A 16,717-nucleotide genomic window follows, 5' to 3' on the forward strand; every position below is an offset into this window, starting at 1 on the left:
AGCCGGTCACTGCAATTTATCTAAGCAGCATTACAATATAATGTATTTGATTAGATGTTCTGAACAAATTGTTGAACTTGTCACCGGTCAGTTTTTAGAAATAAAGTCGCTAAGAGGGTCTGAAAAGTCGACAAAGTCATCAAGTTGGCAACACTGTTAGAAGCTAATAAGACACAACATGTAAATAAGTGGGAGGGATCTCTTTTCTTTTGGTAAAGACTAGCCCCCTCCCCACAACTCTACTGTAGCCCTTGTGCCAAGCTATTAAATTGCAGGCCAGTCTTTCCACTGAACACAGGACATTATTGATATCACCCCTTCTAACTCCTGAAGGACTTGATAAGCTTTACTGGGATTGGTAACTGTGATGGGCTGCATTTAAATAGCACTTTTATCATTTTTACCAAAGACCTTTACCATTCTCATTCACACACACAAACACAGACAGACCGATGCCAGTGAACTAGCATGCACTGGCTCAACCATCGAGCTTAACCGGACTGGGGCTCAGTGTCTTGCTCATGGACACTTCAATTCAAGGAAGGAACAGGGAACCTTGTGAGCTGCCACCCTGTAATTACTGAATATAAAATTGAAATCCTTTAAAATACTCATTATTGAAAAAAACAACTACATCATGTTACAAAGTAATGTAAAATGTTACTAAATTACAACACTTGATGCTACAACTACATGACAGGAAAGCCGTTTATCAGGAAAAATGGCCACACACACCTAATATGGTGCAGACTTGATTATTCTTGTAAAGAGTATTAATGTAACTATGTGTTTATTACAAAGTGCTTTTGGCTGCTGGATCATCTGTCATGTTTGCAGCACTTTGATTTGCTATACCATCAAGATCTGACAGCATGGTACAACACCATGTAAATGGCTTTGCTTATTTACTGTAATGAGTCAATAAATATAATATGACAATGATGTATTGCTGTTAAAAAAGCTATACTTGGCACCTTTAAAAAAAAGGCATGCATACGTTTTAAAAATGATGCATGCTTACCCCACTTACCACTTACATTTTATACAAAGTTCAATTTTTACTGCAATTATTTCTTCATTTACATTGCAGCTCTCTACTTAGGCAAAAAAAACGGGGTAATCTCAGGTGTGTTGTGTTTATAGGCAAAATGTCAGCTGCAGGGTTCAGGTGGATAGATCAGCCAAGTGTCTCTGGGGGGGACAGCCAAAACAGCATCACCCTAAGCCTTTCATTAATGACAATAGAGTGTAGTGTATCAGAGTTATGTAAGGTAATGTGAGGGGGCGCTTTCACCTCATAATGGGCAACCCTCTGGGATTCGGAGATGAGCTGAGCGCTGCACACTTTGCAGTAGCTGTCTGTGAAAAGCCCTTGGTCCACCTCTGTTGACTTCATCTGGAAAAAAAGACAAACACAGACATGGTTACTGACCTGGACACACTTTGTGGAACTGATCTGAACACGCCACACTGACCAGTTTAAAAAAACATCTAACTAAAAAAAGTTAGGCACCTCTGTGTGTGCATGTGTCCGGTGTTTAATTAACATCTAGAGAACAGTTCCAATCTAACTTCACACTTGGCAAGTGTGTCGCTGAGGACCCAATGAAGCATTATCGCGGTTTTGGTGTAGTTTTGACGCGCAACAAATGAACTGTGAAACTGAAATGACCTGCAGGCGCAAAAGACGTCACACGCTGTTGTACGAGCCTCGATATAGCAGCGAGGGCGGGGTTGCTACGTCCCTAGTGAGCCTAACTAAACCTGTTTGGGAATTAATACCTCTGCTGAAGTGTTAAATATGTTACCAATTCTCACTTTACTTTTCATCCTTTCTCTAACTGGGAATGTTTATGTTGGCAGTAATAGAAGAAGTACTCAATGTTTTTTTTATGAAGTAAAACTATTAACTATTTTTAGTAAGACTATCGGTACTGCACAGTATACAAGTCCTGCATTCAGTTGTTAACTTCAAGTAAAAAGAAAGACAATTTAAGCTCAATGTACTTTAATTTACCTAATGTCTGTTCAAGGTGGAGCTTTTAAATCTAATTTAATGCTGCATAGGTTAATGAATAATAATTCATCATATTGTTATTGTGATACTTTGTGAGTAAAATGTTGTTTTCCTCTGAAGTAGAAGTACACAGCAAGTCAGTAGTACACAGTTGGGTTGTTTTTGTGGTTCTTCTCTAAGTTATTTTGGGGTACAATGGTTCTGGAAAGCTACAAGTAGCAATGCCACAGGCTGAGCAATCAGCCCATTTGCACTAGTTTTCATTGATTTCAGAATGTTTCAGAGAACCCAAAATGTGAGATGTTTGGGTACTGTGTTGAATCCCTTGCCTGCAAACTTAGGTAAAGTATTTAATTTTATTAAAACGTCTGAACCATGTTTGACCTCACTCAATAACCAAATAAGTGCTGAAATGGAAATTGGTATTAACGTTATGTAGATATACTATCTACAGTACACAAAAAAAGCAATCTCATTTGTGTTGTTACTGTCACACAGCTTTTCTTTGTAGGTCTGTAGGGAGCTAAGACAAACCAACCAGGACGTAATAGAGCAAGTAAACAGTTCACTAATTTAATACTTCATCGGTGTAAATCAACATTTCATTGCCTTGAGCATTTGAGTTAGTGACAGTGGCTGAGCAATGAGTCAGAAAAAAAATTGCGTGTCAAACAGTCCACCAAAAGTTGGCCGAGGCCATTAAGTCAAAATTATATATTAGAATGACTAATAAAAAACAACAGATCCCGCCAAAAGTTTTTTTCCTGGAAATTCATTAAAATATATGGCTGAACTTGTTGCGGTGTTGGAGAAAAGAGGATTCAAAGACAGCGAAAAGCTTTTATTTCCATTTCCACGGACACAGCTGAGCCATCTCTGCTTTCTATTACTAATTTAGCCCGGCTTCCATTAGGGCTCACATTTCATATATGGAAGCAGTCATGCTCAACTCGTCCTCATTTACACAGGCACGTCTTCATTAGAAGCAGCAGGACAGATTCAGTTGTCCTGAGGGTATTAATGCTGACTCTCTCCAAGTTTGAATATTCTTCAGTGAGAACAAAACAAAATTATGAAATAAGGAGTCGAAAATAGTTTTCAGAGCTAATGCTACATTTTGTTTGTTCAGTTGTGCATTTCAAATGATTTTCAGACATGATTTTAGATTCTTCTGAATTAATTTCTTAAACTGATGGGACTTCTGTTTGTGGATACACCAACATATGTCTGACATTAAGTGCATTAGAGCCTCTGCTGTCATTCAATAAAGTAAAATATATTGAATCGTATAAGTTGTAAACTTATTTTAAATGAACAACACAACTTTAAAAATGTAGCCATATTTAAGGATATCCTTAGTTCAATGGTGAGCCAGGAGAGGCTGGTGTGAAACTTTAAAGTACTAGTTATCACACAGCACCCCAGAACAAGTCTAGCAGCTCTGTTTTGTGCAACTTATAATTTTGCAAGGTTTGTTTTAGATGCAGATGACTATACAACTGAACAATAGTCCAAATTACATAAAATTTGTGATTTGGACACATCACTCAACATATGTGATTCTATATACAGTCCCTGACAAAAGTCTTGTCGCTTGTGTACAAATTGACCTGAAGTGCCGCTGAAATATGTTTCTAATCAAGATTTATTTACAAGAAATGGCTCATTTTAATCCCATCAGCTTTTGTAATAATGTTTCAGTGCAAAAAGAAACTGTCAACCTTGCGCACAACCTTGAGGCGGATGGGCTACAACAGCAGAAGACCCCACCGGGTATCACTCATCTGAGACAATGGATCCATCATGCCTGGTTACCACTGTGCAGGCTGGTGGTGGTGGTGTAATGGTGTGGGGGATGTTTTCTTGGCACACTTTAGGCCCCATCCTCTGATGGCTACTTCCAGCAGGATAATGCACCATGTCGCAAAGCTTGAATCATTTCAAATTGGTTTCTTGAACATCACAATGAGTTCACTGTACTAAAATGGCCCCCACAGTCACCAGATCTTAACCCAAAAGAGCATCTTTGGGATGTGGTGGAACGGGAGCTTTGTGCCCTGGATGTGCATCCCACAAATCTCCATCAACAGCAAGATGCTATGCAATCAATATGGGCCAACATTTCTAAAGAATGCTTTCAGCACCTTGTTGAATCAATGCCACGTAGAATTAAGGCAGTTCTGAAGGCAAAAGGGGGTCAAACACAGTATTAGTATGGTGTTTCTAATAATCCTATAGGTGAGTGTAGATAACTCCAATTTGGGTTTTGAAGAAAATGTATGTTTTGATCCAAAAAATCTTTGTTTTTTGATATATTTAAAACTGGTTTATTTGTTTAGATCCAATAATGAATAACTTTCAAATCGTTAGACATAACTTGATTTACTTTAAGATATGTGGTAGCTGATAACGTGCAATCATCAGCATACATTATTAAACCAGCATTTTTCCCTGTAAAGGACAAGTCATTAATAAAAATTTAAAACTGAAGTTGACCCAAACAACTCCCTTAAGGTAAACCACATTTTAAATTTCTGCCATTTGATAGACTACCATTATAAAAGACCTTCTGTGTTCTAGAGGAAATATAACTCATTATCAATCACCCCAAATGCAGCCCTAAAATCTAACATAACAGCAGTTACTTTGTTTCTTTCTACCATAGTGGAGTTTTAAGTGATTGTCCTATAACTTTGAGTCAGTATTGTAGAAGTCCAAGACGTTTTTCTAAGGTCTCTAATTTGTCTCGGACTTCGTCATAGAAATCGCCACATGTTTAGGCATTGACATTTGTTACCTGGTATATGCCTGGCTGTGTCACATACCACAATTATCAGGCATCAATCATTTCATTGGATCTATGGATTCTTCAGGACAAGTAATTATGTTCAAGAATAGGAACATAAACATTTTTTGTGACACCTGTGTTGCTTGTTATTTGTTACATTTTCCATTGGCATTCCAGAATGTATTTGGAACAGCAGACCAAAAAAGACTCAACATCTGAAGTCTGAAGTTGCACTTTAGCTTTATGTGAAATTCCTCTACTTAAAATAATATTGCCTAATTTTGTCAACAGTGTTGTTACTCTGCTACTCTTGCTTTTTGATCAATACAAGTAATATTGCAAAATGATTATCTTAAAATAGCAGATATACTGTCTTTCAAGTCACATAAATTATAAAGATGTAAGTAAATGGTCTTCAAGAGGATTTTTTTTTCTCTGTCACTGTCTCTCATTTGGACTCGGCCTTGACTTGGACTTAAAGATGTAGTCCGTAAGATTTGAGGTAGTTTTTTTTCTAGCAGCTTTGGCAGTAAGATCCAGTTTCAAGTGAGGTGTCGACTAAAAGATGTCGATAGATTGCAGCTCTCACTGGCGCAATGCCTTCACATGCCCCAGTCCACACAGATGGCAGTTTAGTCTAAGATCAGCTAAGAGTTAATACATCCATGAAGATGCAAGCCATGGGGTGCCACACGCAGCCTGGGAGATGATAGAGTTGGAGAGGCAGTGGCTAGCTTATAAGGCTAACACGGTTAACAATGTTAACACAGCTATTGGAATTATTAACAGAGGGAGGCAAGATGTTTTCCAGCACTGTTAACCATGCTGGCATGTAGCTTTAGCAGTCAAATGAGTGGAGCCGTTAGCCAGTCTACGCCCAGCCCGGGTAAAGTTAGTGCACAAAGCCGAGTGGCAGTGGGCAACTAACCAATGTGACACCACCACCCTACTAATAAAATAACCTTTGCTGATGAAGGGGAGGCCGAGGAAGAATGGGCAGAACGCCTTTCCCCATATTTGCCGAGTGCGGAGGCTCACATTGTTAGCTGGCACACCGTCAACATTCTCTCCATGTCTAAAACGCTGCTGATAAGGACATGCATTTAATTCCGATTCTTCCTTCTGGTTCTTATTGTGGAGTTGAAATGGTTCATTAGTTTATCACAAAGATAAGGGGAACATTTTGTTTTGATACAATGGTACAGTTTAACCAGACTTTACGTAAAATAAAGCCACACTATAGAGTGCCGCTTGCTGTGCTCCTTGTAAATGTAAATGTGCTGTATTTATATAGCGCTTTTCCAGTCTTAACAACTGCTCAAAGCGCTTTTACATCTACAGGAAACATTCATATTCTATGGCCGGGGCTGCTGTACAAGGTGTCTCCTGCTCATCAGATAAACATTCACACACATGCGCAGCACCGGGGGCAATTCGGGGTTCAGTGTCTTGCCCAAGGACACATCGACAATGACGGCATGGGCGGGGATCGAACCACCAACCTTCCGATTGGCAGGCAACCGCTCTACCACTGAGCCACAGCCACCCCTCACTGCATCACTGCAACACAACAAGCGGCTGGAAGTACGGTGGCCACTAGGGAAACCAAAACTTGCGCTAATAAATTTGGAACAGATGATCGGTTTCAAAACGAAATTTTCCAAATTAATCCAATAAAAAAAAGGGTTCCATTGGAAACGTAATTTTTGAAACGGTTTAAATTTGGAACCTGTTCTCAATGCCCAATCCTACTCGTCAGTGAGTTATATCAGGATGTACTCTGCCTCTGACCAATAGCCCTTCTGCTGTCTACCCTGCAGCACACAGGCCACAGCCAAACTGACTGGACAAGGATAAAACATGTCAGGGGGGCAATGTGTCTGCAGACAAGCGGCTAGGGAAGAAGAGAAATATAAATAAATCAGTGACGCCGCTCTCCTTCTCAGTCTTGTAATCATTCAAGAGCACTGGGGTTTCCTGTTCAGATTCTACAGGACAAACAACATAAATGAGCAGCTTTGAGAGCTCTATTATCTTGTGCCAGTGTTGGGCCCAATGCCTTTTTAGCAAGGGTACACAGATGCTGGAAATGAATGATTAATCAACCTAAATTTTGAAACAGAAGCATCAGCAGCAGCACAAGGAGATGCAGCAGTAGCAGCAGCAGCGGCAGCCTGGGAGAAAACTCTTATTTTAGATTTTATTTCCCACAGCTAGAGGAAGGGTTCATTCCCCGTTGTTTCATTGTTAACTTTGCATTTTCACCTGAATTGCCCTGATCCTAAACAGATAATCTACAAACAGTTTGTTTATTTCCAATAATATATGACTCAATAATGCATCGCCATGCTGGAGAAGAAACATTGCGTTGTATCCATTGTCAAGATGTGAATTCTGGCTCTAACTTTTGTCCGCATGTAAAGACAGTAGTCATGGGAGTTTAGTTATTGTCACCAAAAAGTGCACAGCTCCGGAAGGATTACTATGGCTTATTAATCATTTTTATGGTTTTGGCCATCATTGCTATCAGTCTTGATAATATTGTACCAAACTAATTGCTAAATGAAGTGTAAAGGGGCAAGATACATGAGCAGTCAGACAAGCCAAGAGTTTAACCACATAATCGTTACAAGCGGATCCCACTAGGTTTGGGGCGGTGGATGGTGATATAACCACAACAAATGTGGATATTACAATGCAACCCAATACATCTCCATAACAAAAATTATCTTCCCTGCCTCCTCTGAAGAAAACAAAACACAGCTAAACTAAGGATGACTGACTGATCTGACCTTGTACTGATGCTCTGCTTTAAACCAGGCTCCTGTTGGTGTGACAGGGACTAATGAGAAAACATGCAGCACTGGGAGCATACTTCAACTTAACTACAGCACAAAAAGCCTATAATGTATTTGCATTATTTAACTTGTTTGCCACATCCAAATCAAGTTTTACCTTATTTGAAATTAAAAGGTGGTAACCCACCACGGAGACGTCGGTAGATGGCGAGCGTCAGTTGCCCTAGTTTTTGCAGTGTTCAGCACTGTCGCCACTAGTCGACCCTCAGCGGTTGTTTCCCAGAAGTGGCAGTGAGAGGGATTAATCTGATTGAGCGGATTAGTCGCGCCCATTAACGTTGGTACTCTCGTCCACCTTGTCCTCCATAGCTGAATTGATGGATTTGCAATGATGGCCTTACAACAGATAGCAAAATAGCACATTTTAACTGCTAAGAGTTTACTACTTTTGTGTGGGTTTAAGCTGTTAGATAGACTATCTGGCTAGTCGGACTGACGGTCAGCAAATTGAACATATTTAACAACTTAATGTTTCATTCACACACTCTTGTCACCGCATAAGAAAAGCTCCCTGCTATCGCCAAATGAGTGACAACTTCGTTTGGCTAATTTTTTTTTAACGATGTAGCATGAAGACGTGATGGGTGGAATTAGCAACCTAGCTAACTAGCCAGCCATCTGCAGCGGGTTGCTCCGTCCCACCACCGCGGAGAGACTTCTTGCAGCTTTTTGGCCAAGACACAGGCGACATAAGGCGCCATTACAATTTGCCTTTTAACGGCTTTGGCCTATTATTATTGGCCTGATTTTATCACAATGCCATCTGCATAGTGTGTCAGACTTGTGAGAATTGTTTGAACACAATCTACATAGTCTATTCTAAAATAAACTGTAGAATTCTAATTCATTTGCTGTGCCTCAGTTCCCTCACTGGAGATAACAGCTTAACTTAATAAAAAACAGTAACCAAAGAGCCTGTACTTTCACACATTATATGGTTAGGTGTTATAATTATCCATTCAGATGGTTAGGTGTTGTTATTATACACTAGTTTTCTGCATTTTGTGTTAGCAAAGAGAACACAAGCAGTGGGTCAGATAGACAGTTTGTTTTGGGAACGCCCACACTGTTTGGGATTGGCAAAGCCTGTTATACACCTCATATCTTGAATTCAATGATTATAGATAAAGAATTAAATTACTAAAAGTAGCTGGAAACAACTCAAATGGCTGTGCCAATCTGTGTATAGCAATAGAAATATAGCTGGAAGCCTTAAGCACTCTTAGCGATTAACTTGTTGAGAACAGGAATGAAGTAACATGACGCGCTCAATAGTTTGTTCTTGCAGAAGCAAGATGGAAGTAGAAAAAAACTATCTTGTCCATTGAGAAAAGCTTTCAGTGCCGTTCTTTGCTCTTTCAATGAAGAAATATCCTGTGTTCCATGTTCTGATATTACTGATGATATTGCAGCATCTGCGCTAACCTCTTTAACCCTCATGTAAGGAAGGAAGGAAAGCAAGGTCCTTCTGAGTGTGAACTACAACTCTCCGAAGAGCAACTACTGCTCACTAAATTAACATGCCACTCTCCTTGGCGATCAATTCATTAAGCTAATGGATTTTACTGTCAGATAAAACCCTGTAATTGTAAAAGGTTGACTCTCTTCTAAATCAGATGCTAAGAGAAATATTAAATTTCACCAAGCGTAATTGGATAAGGGAAGGCATCACATCACAAACAACAAGGGGTTCTCTACACAATTCAATCATCAATATCTGATCAGAGCGGCTGTTGTTTTGCATTGTTACATTCAGGCTCTCTTAGCACAGCACTTTAAGCTCATTACAGAAGTCGTATTGCCACTTTGGTGAAGGAGAAACAGGACAGAGAAGGTATAGAGGAAACAATGCTGAGTGCTTCAATTGGATGATCAAATTAGCAGGAAGCCAGCTTGTTTTTCACACCTAGTCAACACTGTTTACCATCTATCTTTGACAATGACGAGCCGCCAGCAAATCAGCCAAGGCAAGCTGCGAGGAGCTTGAAGCCCGAGGCTGGATAGTAAAAGCTGATGAAACAGTGGGAGTGCAGAGATGAAGGGGAGGTCACAGCAGTGAGTGCCCAGCAGCGATAAAAGGTCATTTGTAATTAATTAGGGTGGTTGTTTAGATGGAAAGCTAAAAAAAAAATTTAAAAAAAACACCCACATAGACCAATTGGACTCTGGAATTTGACTGAGGACAGCTCAGATATGGAATTCTGATCACCACAAGGCACAGTTGCTGTAATGACAAAGAAGACTGACTGTAATACCATGGCAAGTTTAAAGGAAGACACATTTGGAACTGGGATACTAATTTCACCTCAATGTCCATCACACCAACAACTATGTAACTATGTATGGCATGGTGAGCTTTGTGCAATAAACATAAGTCTCTTCTTCATCTTAACTGTGCGTGAATGAAAGAAAAGGTGTTTCATTCACGCACAGCAAATAACACAGCTCAAAGGTCACTGTACTGTGCACAAAGTTCTGTGCCAATTTTTTGCCTTTTTGTGTGTGTGGATTAACAGCTTTTATTCAAAAGCTTTTTTGCGGTTATTGAAGAATCCAAGGCAAACAAGCAACTCTATGATGTTGTATTTAAGCACAGCAATGCTTTACATCACACGCTAATTTACGCTTACCAGCTCATTAGTTTCGCAGCTATTTGGTCATATCTGTCAACAAATGGAATGTGTTGATGGGGAGTGTGTGGTAGAGCGAGTGAGAGAGTAACGGGGATTAGCTTCGAAGCATGTATCACCTAGACTCATAGTGACAGAAACAAAGTGCTTTCTGACCACAGAGGGAAATCTGCAGCAAGAAAAGTTCTTCCTCTCCTTGAGGAGAAGGAGAAGCAGGAAATAAGTAGATGTTGCCACGACATGTAGTTACATTTTTCAAGAAGTGCACGCCATGTCTCCATGTTAGAGATGGTTCGATCTCCATCCATCCGTTCCCCAACCGGCCCATCAGACTCTGCCTAATAAGAGCCTGGGTCTGGCCAAAGTTTCTTTCTAAAAGGGAGTTTTTCCTTTCCACTGTTGCACTATGCTTGCTCTGGAGGGAACTACTAGAACTATTTGGACTTTATAAATTACAGAGTCTGTAATCTCGAGATAACTCTTGTTATGATTTGATATTACAAATAAAATTGAATACCATTTTTTGCTTCCGTATACCGATTCTGATACCTGAACTCGCGCATCGGCCAATCCTGAGTACTGATCTGATACCAACTGACCCTGCTACTTGCTGGCTACAGACTGTCAGAGACTGTTTTCCCTAGTCTAAGCAAAGTATTACTTTACACCTTGATCATGTTTATATAGACTTACAGCTGTGAGTCAGCTTTCTCCGGTATGAACAATAGTTACGGAAACAAAGTACCGATCCAGGCTCATCTATTGTTAAAACAATAAAAAGTAAAAGTGGTTGCACAAAGCTCTGTTTGCACTTTTTTAGAAGTCAGTTTTTATAGTAATAAAAGGGTTATATAAGGTTAAAATTCACCAAATTTCAATCGTATCCACATGTATCTAAGTTAGGGATATAGAACATATAAGAACATATTCTCCTTCTAAAACACTGCCGGAGTGGTATCACGGAACAAAACCATGGTTACAGCCAAAACATGGCACATCTGCACCTGGTGGAATCACAGTGTTTTTTGAGACAAACTGTCAAATATCGTCTCTTCGCCCCAAAAAACACATGAACTTTCAGGCAAACAAAAAGTGTGTGCTGTTCCCCCCCTCCCACAGTTACTGAAATGTGATCTCCTTTTAGCGCCTCGTCTTGGCACAAACATAGGTGTGACAAGACTAGGCATGGGCCATTTACCGTTTACATGGTATACCGGTTTGAAAAAGTCAAGCTTTAAATCATACCATTTGGTATGAGCTGTTTTTTACGAGTGGTCAAGGAGAGAAACTGCAGTTTCATTCTCTGCCTCCCCTCAAGAAAGGTGACTCTAACCCGCTTAAAATTCAAACTATGCAACAAATTGCTGATTTTGGCTAGAATATATATTTTAATGAATTGGATCAATGATAAACCACCTACTGTCACAATATGGTATAAATATTCAGGGCCCTCCCACATAAAAGACTGCGAAGTGTAGTGCAGTTGCGAAGGGTAACGAGAGGTCTTTCAATGAAATGTGGGCTCCTCTGCTTAACTATCTACCTGAGTATTTGACTCGGCTAGTGATGATGGGCCAGTTTTCCCTAAAATGGCCACGCCCACCTAAGGTAAATCCATAATTGTCTTTTCTTGTACTGTTGTTCTTAAATTATGTTATTTGCTTTCTTTTAGAGAATATGGGCAGAGTATGGGCTCGTGTACATACTAGAGCTTCTCTCCATTTAGCTTTTTATTGTTATTGACATGATGGCAAATGTATAACTTGTGTTCCTTATGCAATCAAATATTTTTACAAATTAAAGAAAATAAGAATGAAAAAGAAATGACTCTCTCTGCCAGTGTGCAGTGTGTTTAAAATTAAAATACATTGTATGCAATCGTAAAAACAAAATTGTTTTACCCGATTGTTTAAAATATACATTTTAAAGCTGTAACTCCAATACCGCAATACCATGAAACCGGGATATTTTTGCCAAAGGTTATCATAACGTCCGAATCCTACGCCAGCCCATACCTAGACCAGACGTCCCAGACGTTGTTTGGGGACAGGCCACGAAAAAAAGGAACTTCAAAAATCAGCAAAAGTCACTAGGATTCATCTACTGGGGACCATGAACGGCAATACAAATTTCTTTTGTATACTATACAATCACTGTTGATGTATGTAACTCAAAACCAAATATGTCAACCTGCTACTGCAAAGTCTACTAGTCTACTAGTACTAAAGTCTACTAAAGTCAGAGAATTAAACAAGCCATTGGCATCAATCATCTGGGAACAAGGACAGTACAATATTTCATGGCAGTCTATCCCATTAGATATTTAAGTCTGGACCAAACTGGTGGAGTTAATACCATTCCTACAGACCACTGCTACCTTGGCTAAAATCACAACACTGTCTTTGCAGACCTCTAGACCATTTCTACATTCAGCAATGATCTCCAAGAACCAGAGCAATAAGAAACCAAATGTGTCTCCTCTTTTCTTAATTTATTTTAAAGTGCTACTGTATTCAGTGAGGGATTCAGTACATCCGATGCAGAGATTTCAGCTTCCTTTTGTGAGAAGCTGTTGTTGCAAATCAGTCCTGGGCTTTTCTTTCCATCATTAAACTGCCAGAGAGCTGTAGCACAGAGAGGAAAATAGGCATTTTAGTGTTTCCAACACTACCATGAATGCAGTTTGCATGTCTGGCCATACTGGTATCACACCAAGTGCACCACTGATTTACAAAAACTGAGCCCAATGTCCGCATTGACTACATAGCAGCAACCACCCAGCCAGTTACGAGTGAAAACCAAGATAGGGGCTCCACAGTAAACAGCCACCTAATACTTGAAAGATCCTATCTTGAAGATGTCATGTCATAGTTAAATGCATGAACATAACTGAGCTACAAACATGTAAAAAACAAGTGCTTAAATAACTGATTTGCAACAACAGAGAGAAAAACATGCTTGGTGGTAGGGCTGCACAATTAATCAAATTTTAATCACGATCACGATTTAGAACTCCCACAATCAAATTTGCGTGATCGAGCGATTATTTTTTTTAAAGCGTCATTTCACAGAACGCTCCGGGTTATTTTGCAAAGCCAATCTACCCCGCCTTAAACCCGTCTGTTCATGTGCCAGTCAGAGTAGTTCCCTGCACCCCGTGCAGCTTAGTTTCTAGATGTAGACAGTCACAGAGGACAGAGTAACGGGAAGAAAACTCAACAGATAGCAGTCGCTTATACGTCGATCTTAAGGTTTACGAGTTTACCAGTAAACGCAACATTTTGTCCCTTCTGTTGTTTTTCAGACAACAGCAGTGAGCAGTGCTAGTTGGTGCTAGTAGCGTCTGTTAGCTGTTAGCTCCTCTAGGACGCATCGGTGCTAACGTCCTCGCATCCGCTGCAATGCTGTTTATATGGATATGGTTTAATTTTGCGTTACATGACCCATTTCGTCTGTAAAGCCGTGTCTGTGTTGAATCTCTCCTCTACTCTCTCTCCTCTTAATTTCCAGCCTGGCCACACAGCGGCCCGGTCCACACTTCTGACATTTGTCCACAGTTAAAATTTTTATTAACACAGCTGTATATTGTTAAGTATGAGAGCCAAACCTGTATTTGTACCAGTGTTTCCGCGGGTAACTCTGCTATCGCGGCCGCCACGGCGAAGAACACAGAAGAAGTTATTGAATGCAACTAACTTCAGTTGGTAGAGTAATAGCGTGTGAGACGGAGCTTCTGGACCTGGGCCAGAGATGTGACCCATGCAGGGCCAGATTATCATAGTTAATAAAAATTCAGCGCAGTGACGATACAGACATTTCATACACACGGCGTGTGTATCCGCCGTTCGACCCATGCTGGACCCGTTCATAATGAGTCAGCCGTCTCTCTGTGAGTAGCGTCCATCACACTCCCTGTCGCAGTTATAAATAGCCTATGTGACGATAAAATTTGTTTTGGTTAAAATCAACAAATAATCGTGAGAATAATTGCAATCAAAATTTTGATCAAAATAATCGCGATTATCATTTGGGCCGTAATCGTGCAGCCCTACTTGGTGGGATAGTAAAACGAGACACTTTAAATTGAGGTAACAGCCCACCGATGTCAGGTCATCCTAAAGTACTCCTACAGTCCCACTTCACTGGGTTATTACTGAGTTTAGAAGACAGGGGACCTTATATAATTCATGGCAAAGAGACTTTAATTTAAGCAGTATTATACATTTTATTTGATAGTAATTTACAAAAATAAATAAATACAAGACATATAGTGGAAAGTCACATATTAGCAATGATACATTGTGGAATAGGAAAGCACTCTGTGTCAGAGCTGTGAAAAATGTTCTTAAGTACACTTTCCATAGACTGAGTGTCTCGCCTGACCGATGGATGACTCAGTATTCACTATGCACTGTGCAACAATTCAATGACAGGAAATGATGTGTGGAGAGAGGAGAATACAAACAGAGACAGAATATGATCCTTTTAGCCCATAATTCAAAAAAACTATTACAAACCGTGGCAGACAAACAGGGATTAATTATCACTTAGAGGCCTATTTGAGGTCAACGATAGCTTATTGTTGTACCTTTAATATATGCCGCAGCAACAAAGACATCACTGCAAAAAGTGGATTGACTATAGTATAGCATTACTTTTATGTGTAGGAGCTATTAAGTCAACACCATTAAGAAGAGAGAAACACTTTTTTTTGTTGCATGTGTTTTTTGGGTTTATGTGTTTTTTTTACTTTGCGTTGTCTCAGTATTTGCAGCACATATCTTCTAACGGAAATGTTTTGGGTCACTTTGAAGCATTTGCCCTGGTTGGCCACCGTAATTCTGAAAGCTGCAAGCAGTAATATCGAAGGCCAGGAAATACCGGAGACCAAGCAATCGTTCCAAACAGGCACATTTTTGACAGGTACTGCATTAGTTGTAAAAATGTCTAATTCAAGCCAATTATCTGTCCGTTATACCAATATGTTTCTAATTTTGCTTGATTTTTAAATGTCATTTTGTGTGCCTTTTTACTGTATAATGCACCACAGCTATAAGTTATCAGTTCATCAAGAGACATTCACTTTTCTTAATGATTATTTGCACAATTTACGTTTTTTCTTTAAATAGTGATTATTATACTTCAACAACTTAAAGCTTTAGTGCGTAACATTTTGTTATCAATGAACGTCCGTTACGTTCAAGCCATTGCCAATTGAGTGGCTACAAAGCTGATTAAGACCATCAGCTCCACACAACGTCTCTTTGTATTTCTCAGAATGGCTATGTACAGAAACTGGTTTCATCTGGCGACTTTTGCACACAGAAAATCCAGCAAAGATAATTACCACTTCTTAAGAGTCCGTCATGTTTTTTTAATCCTCCGTGTCCTCCTTGGTTACTTGCAACTGAGTGGAGGAGGCATGGAGGTGGTGCACAATCACCACCACAAAGACACGTATTATGTGGATGCGCCAACAGTTTTGTTGTAATTACTTTGAATTCCTCATGGGGGTGGGACAGAAACTACACACTATAGTTTTAATATATGCTGTTTACATGGGACAAATGTAAAGGCACATTTACAATAGAATTTATTTATTTTAGGTGACCGCTCATTTTACATACAGTTTAAACAACAAAACAAAATCCTAAGGGGACATTACTATGTTTTTTCATGTTGGTTTTGAACCACCCCCACTAACCTGGAAAACGGTTTAAACCGTAAGTGAATAACGTTACAGGGTGTCGGGGGAATACAATGTCTACTGCAGTGGGGAGTCAAAGGCAGAGGGACTCTTGTCTCATCTGGGGTCTGATAAACAGTATATTCACCAAAGTCAGTGCCCAAAATGCTATTTTCCAAGCAACTGTAGCTGTCATTTGTCACTTGGTTTTCATGGTAAATCAGCCGCTGATGCTTTTGGCGCTGTCTGACACTCTGCCTGAGGAGAAACTGCTATACTCACACTGTTTATTTGGTTGTCATGACATCACGAGTAATGAAGTCCTGTCAGTGTTCCAGTTGCTCTCCCTCAAAGAGGAAAGAGAGCAGATGACTATTCGCTTGACTCCATTGGAGAAGACAGCTCTCAAGAGTCGTGTAATTATGACTTCATGACATTTTTTAAAATACTGAAGGAGCAGTGGCAATCACTTCTTCAGCGTCAGACTGAATGGATAGAGCGGAAACAATGCGTAACATGCAAATGAATACTTTTGTAATCATTAGGAGATGAAAAATTAGATTAATTGCACAGCCCTAATAAATACACACTCATGACAGTGGCAACTCATAAATCAGAAGTTGGTCATTCATTCTATATGCAGCTACATGTAGTAAAGCTGACAATTAATCATAGTTGCCCAACACATCAGTGTGTATACTTGCAGTTTAAAAAATCAAAGTTCTAATAACCCGTTTA

The 16,717-nt window shown here is 39.7% G+C and overlaps 1 protein-coding gene across 1 annotated transcript in view; it reads right to left on the reverse strand.

Moving 5' to 3' along the window:
• The window catches only part of zmat4a (zinc finger, matrin-type 4a), a 228,527-nt gene that overhangs the window by 191,332 nt on the left and 20,478 nt on the right, over positions 1 to 16,717 (reverse strand). The window contains exon 2 of the mRNA XM_032516090.1: positions 1,295 to 1,396. Within this exon, the coding sequence (XP_032371981.1) occupies positions 1,295 to 1,396 (102 nt within the window). The remainder of the gene's footprint in view (positions 1 to 1,294; positions 1,397 to 16,717) is intronic.

This window comes from Etheostoma spectabile, chromosome 5 (genome assembly GCF_008692095.1).
Source record: "Etheostoma spectabile isolate EspeVRDwgs_2016 chromosome 5, UIUC_Espe_1.0, whole genome shotgun sequence".
In the NCBI taxonomy this organism is placed as follows: domain Eukaryota; kingdom Metazoa; phylum Chordata; class Actinopteri; order Perciformes; family Percidae; genus Etheostoma; species Etheostoma spectabile.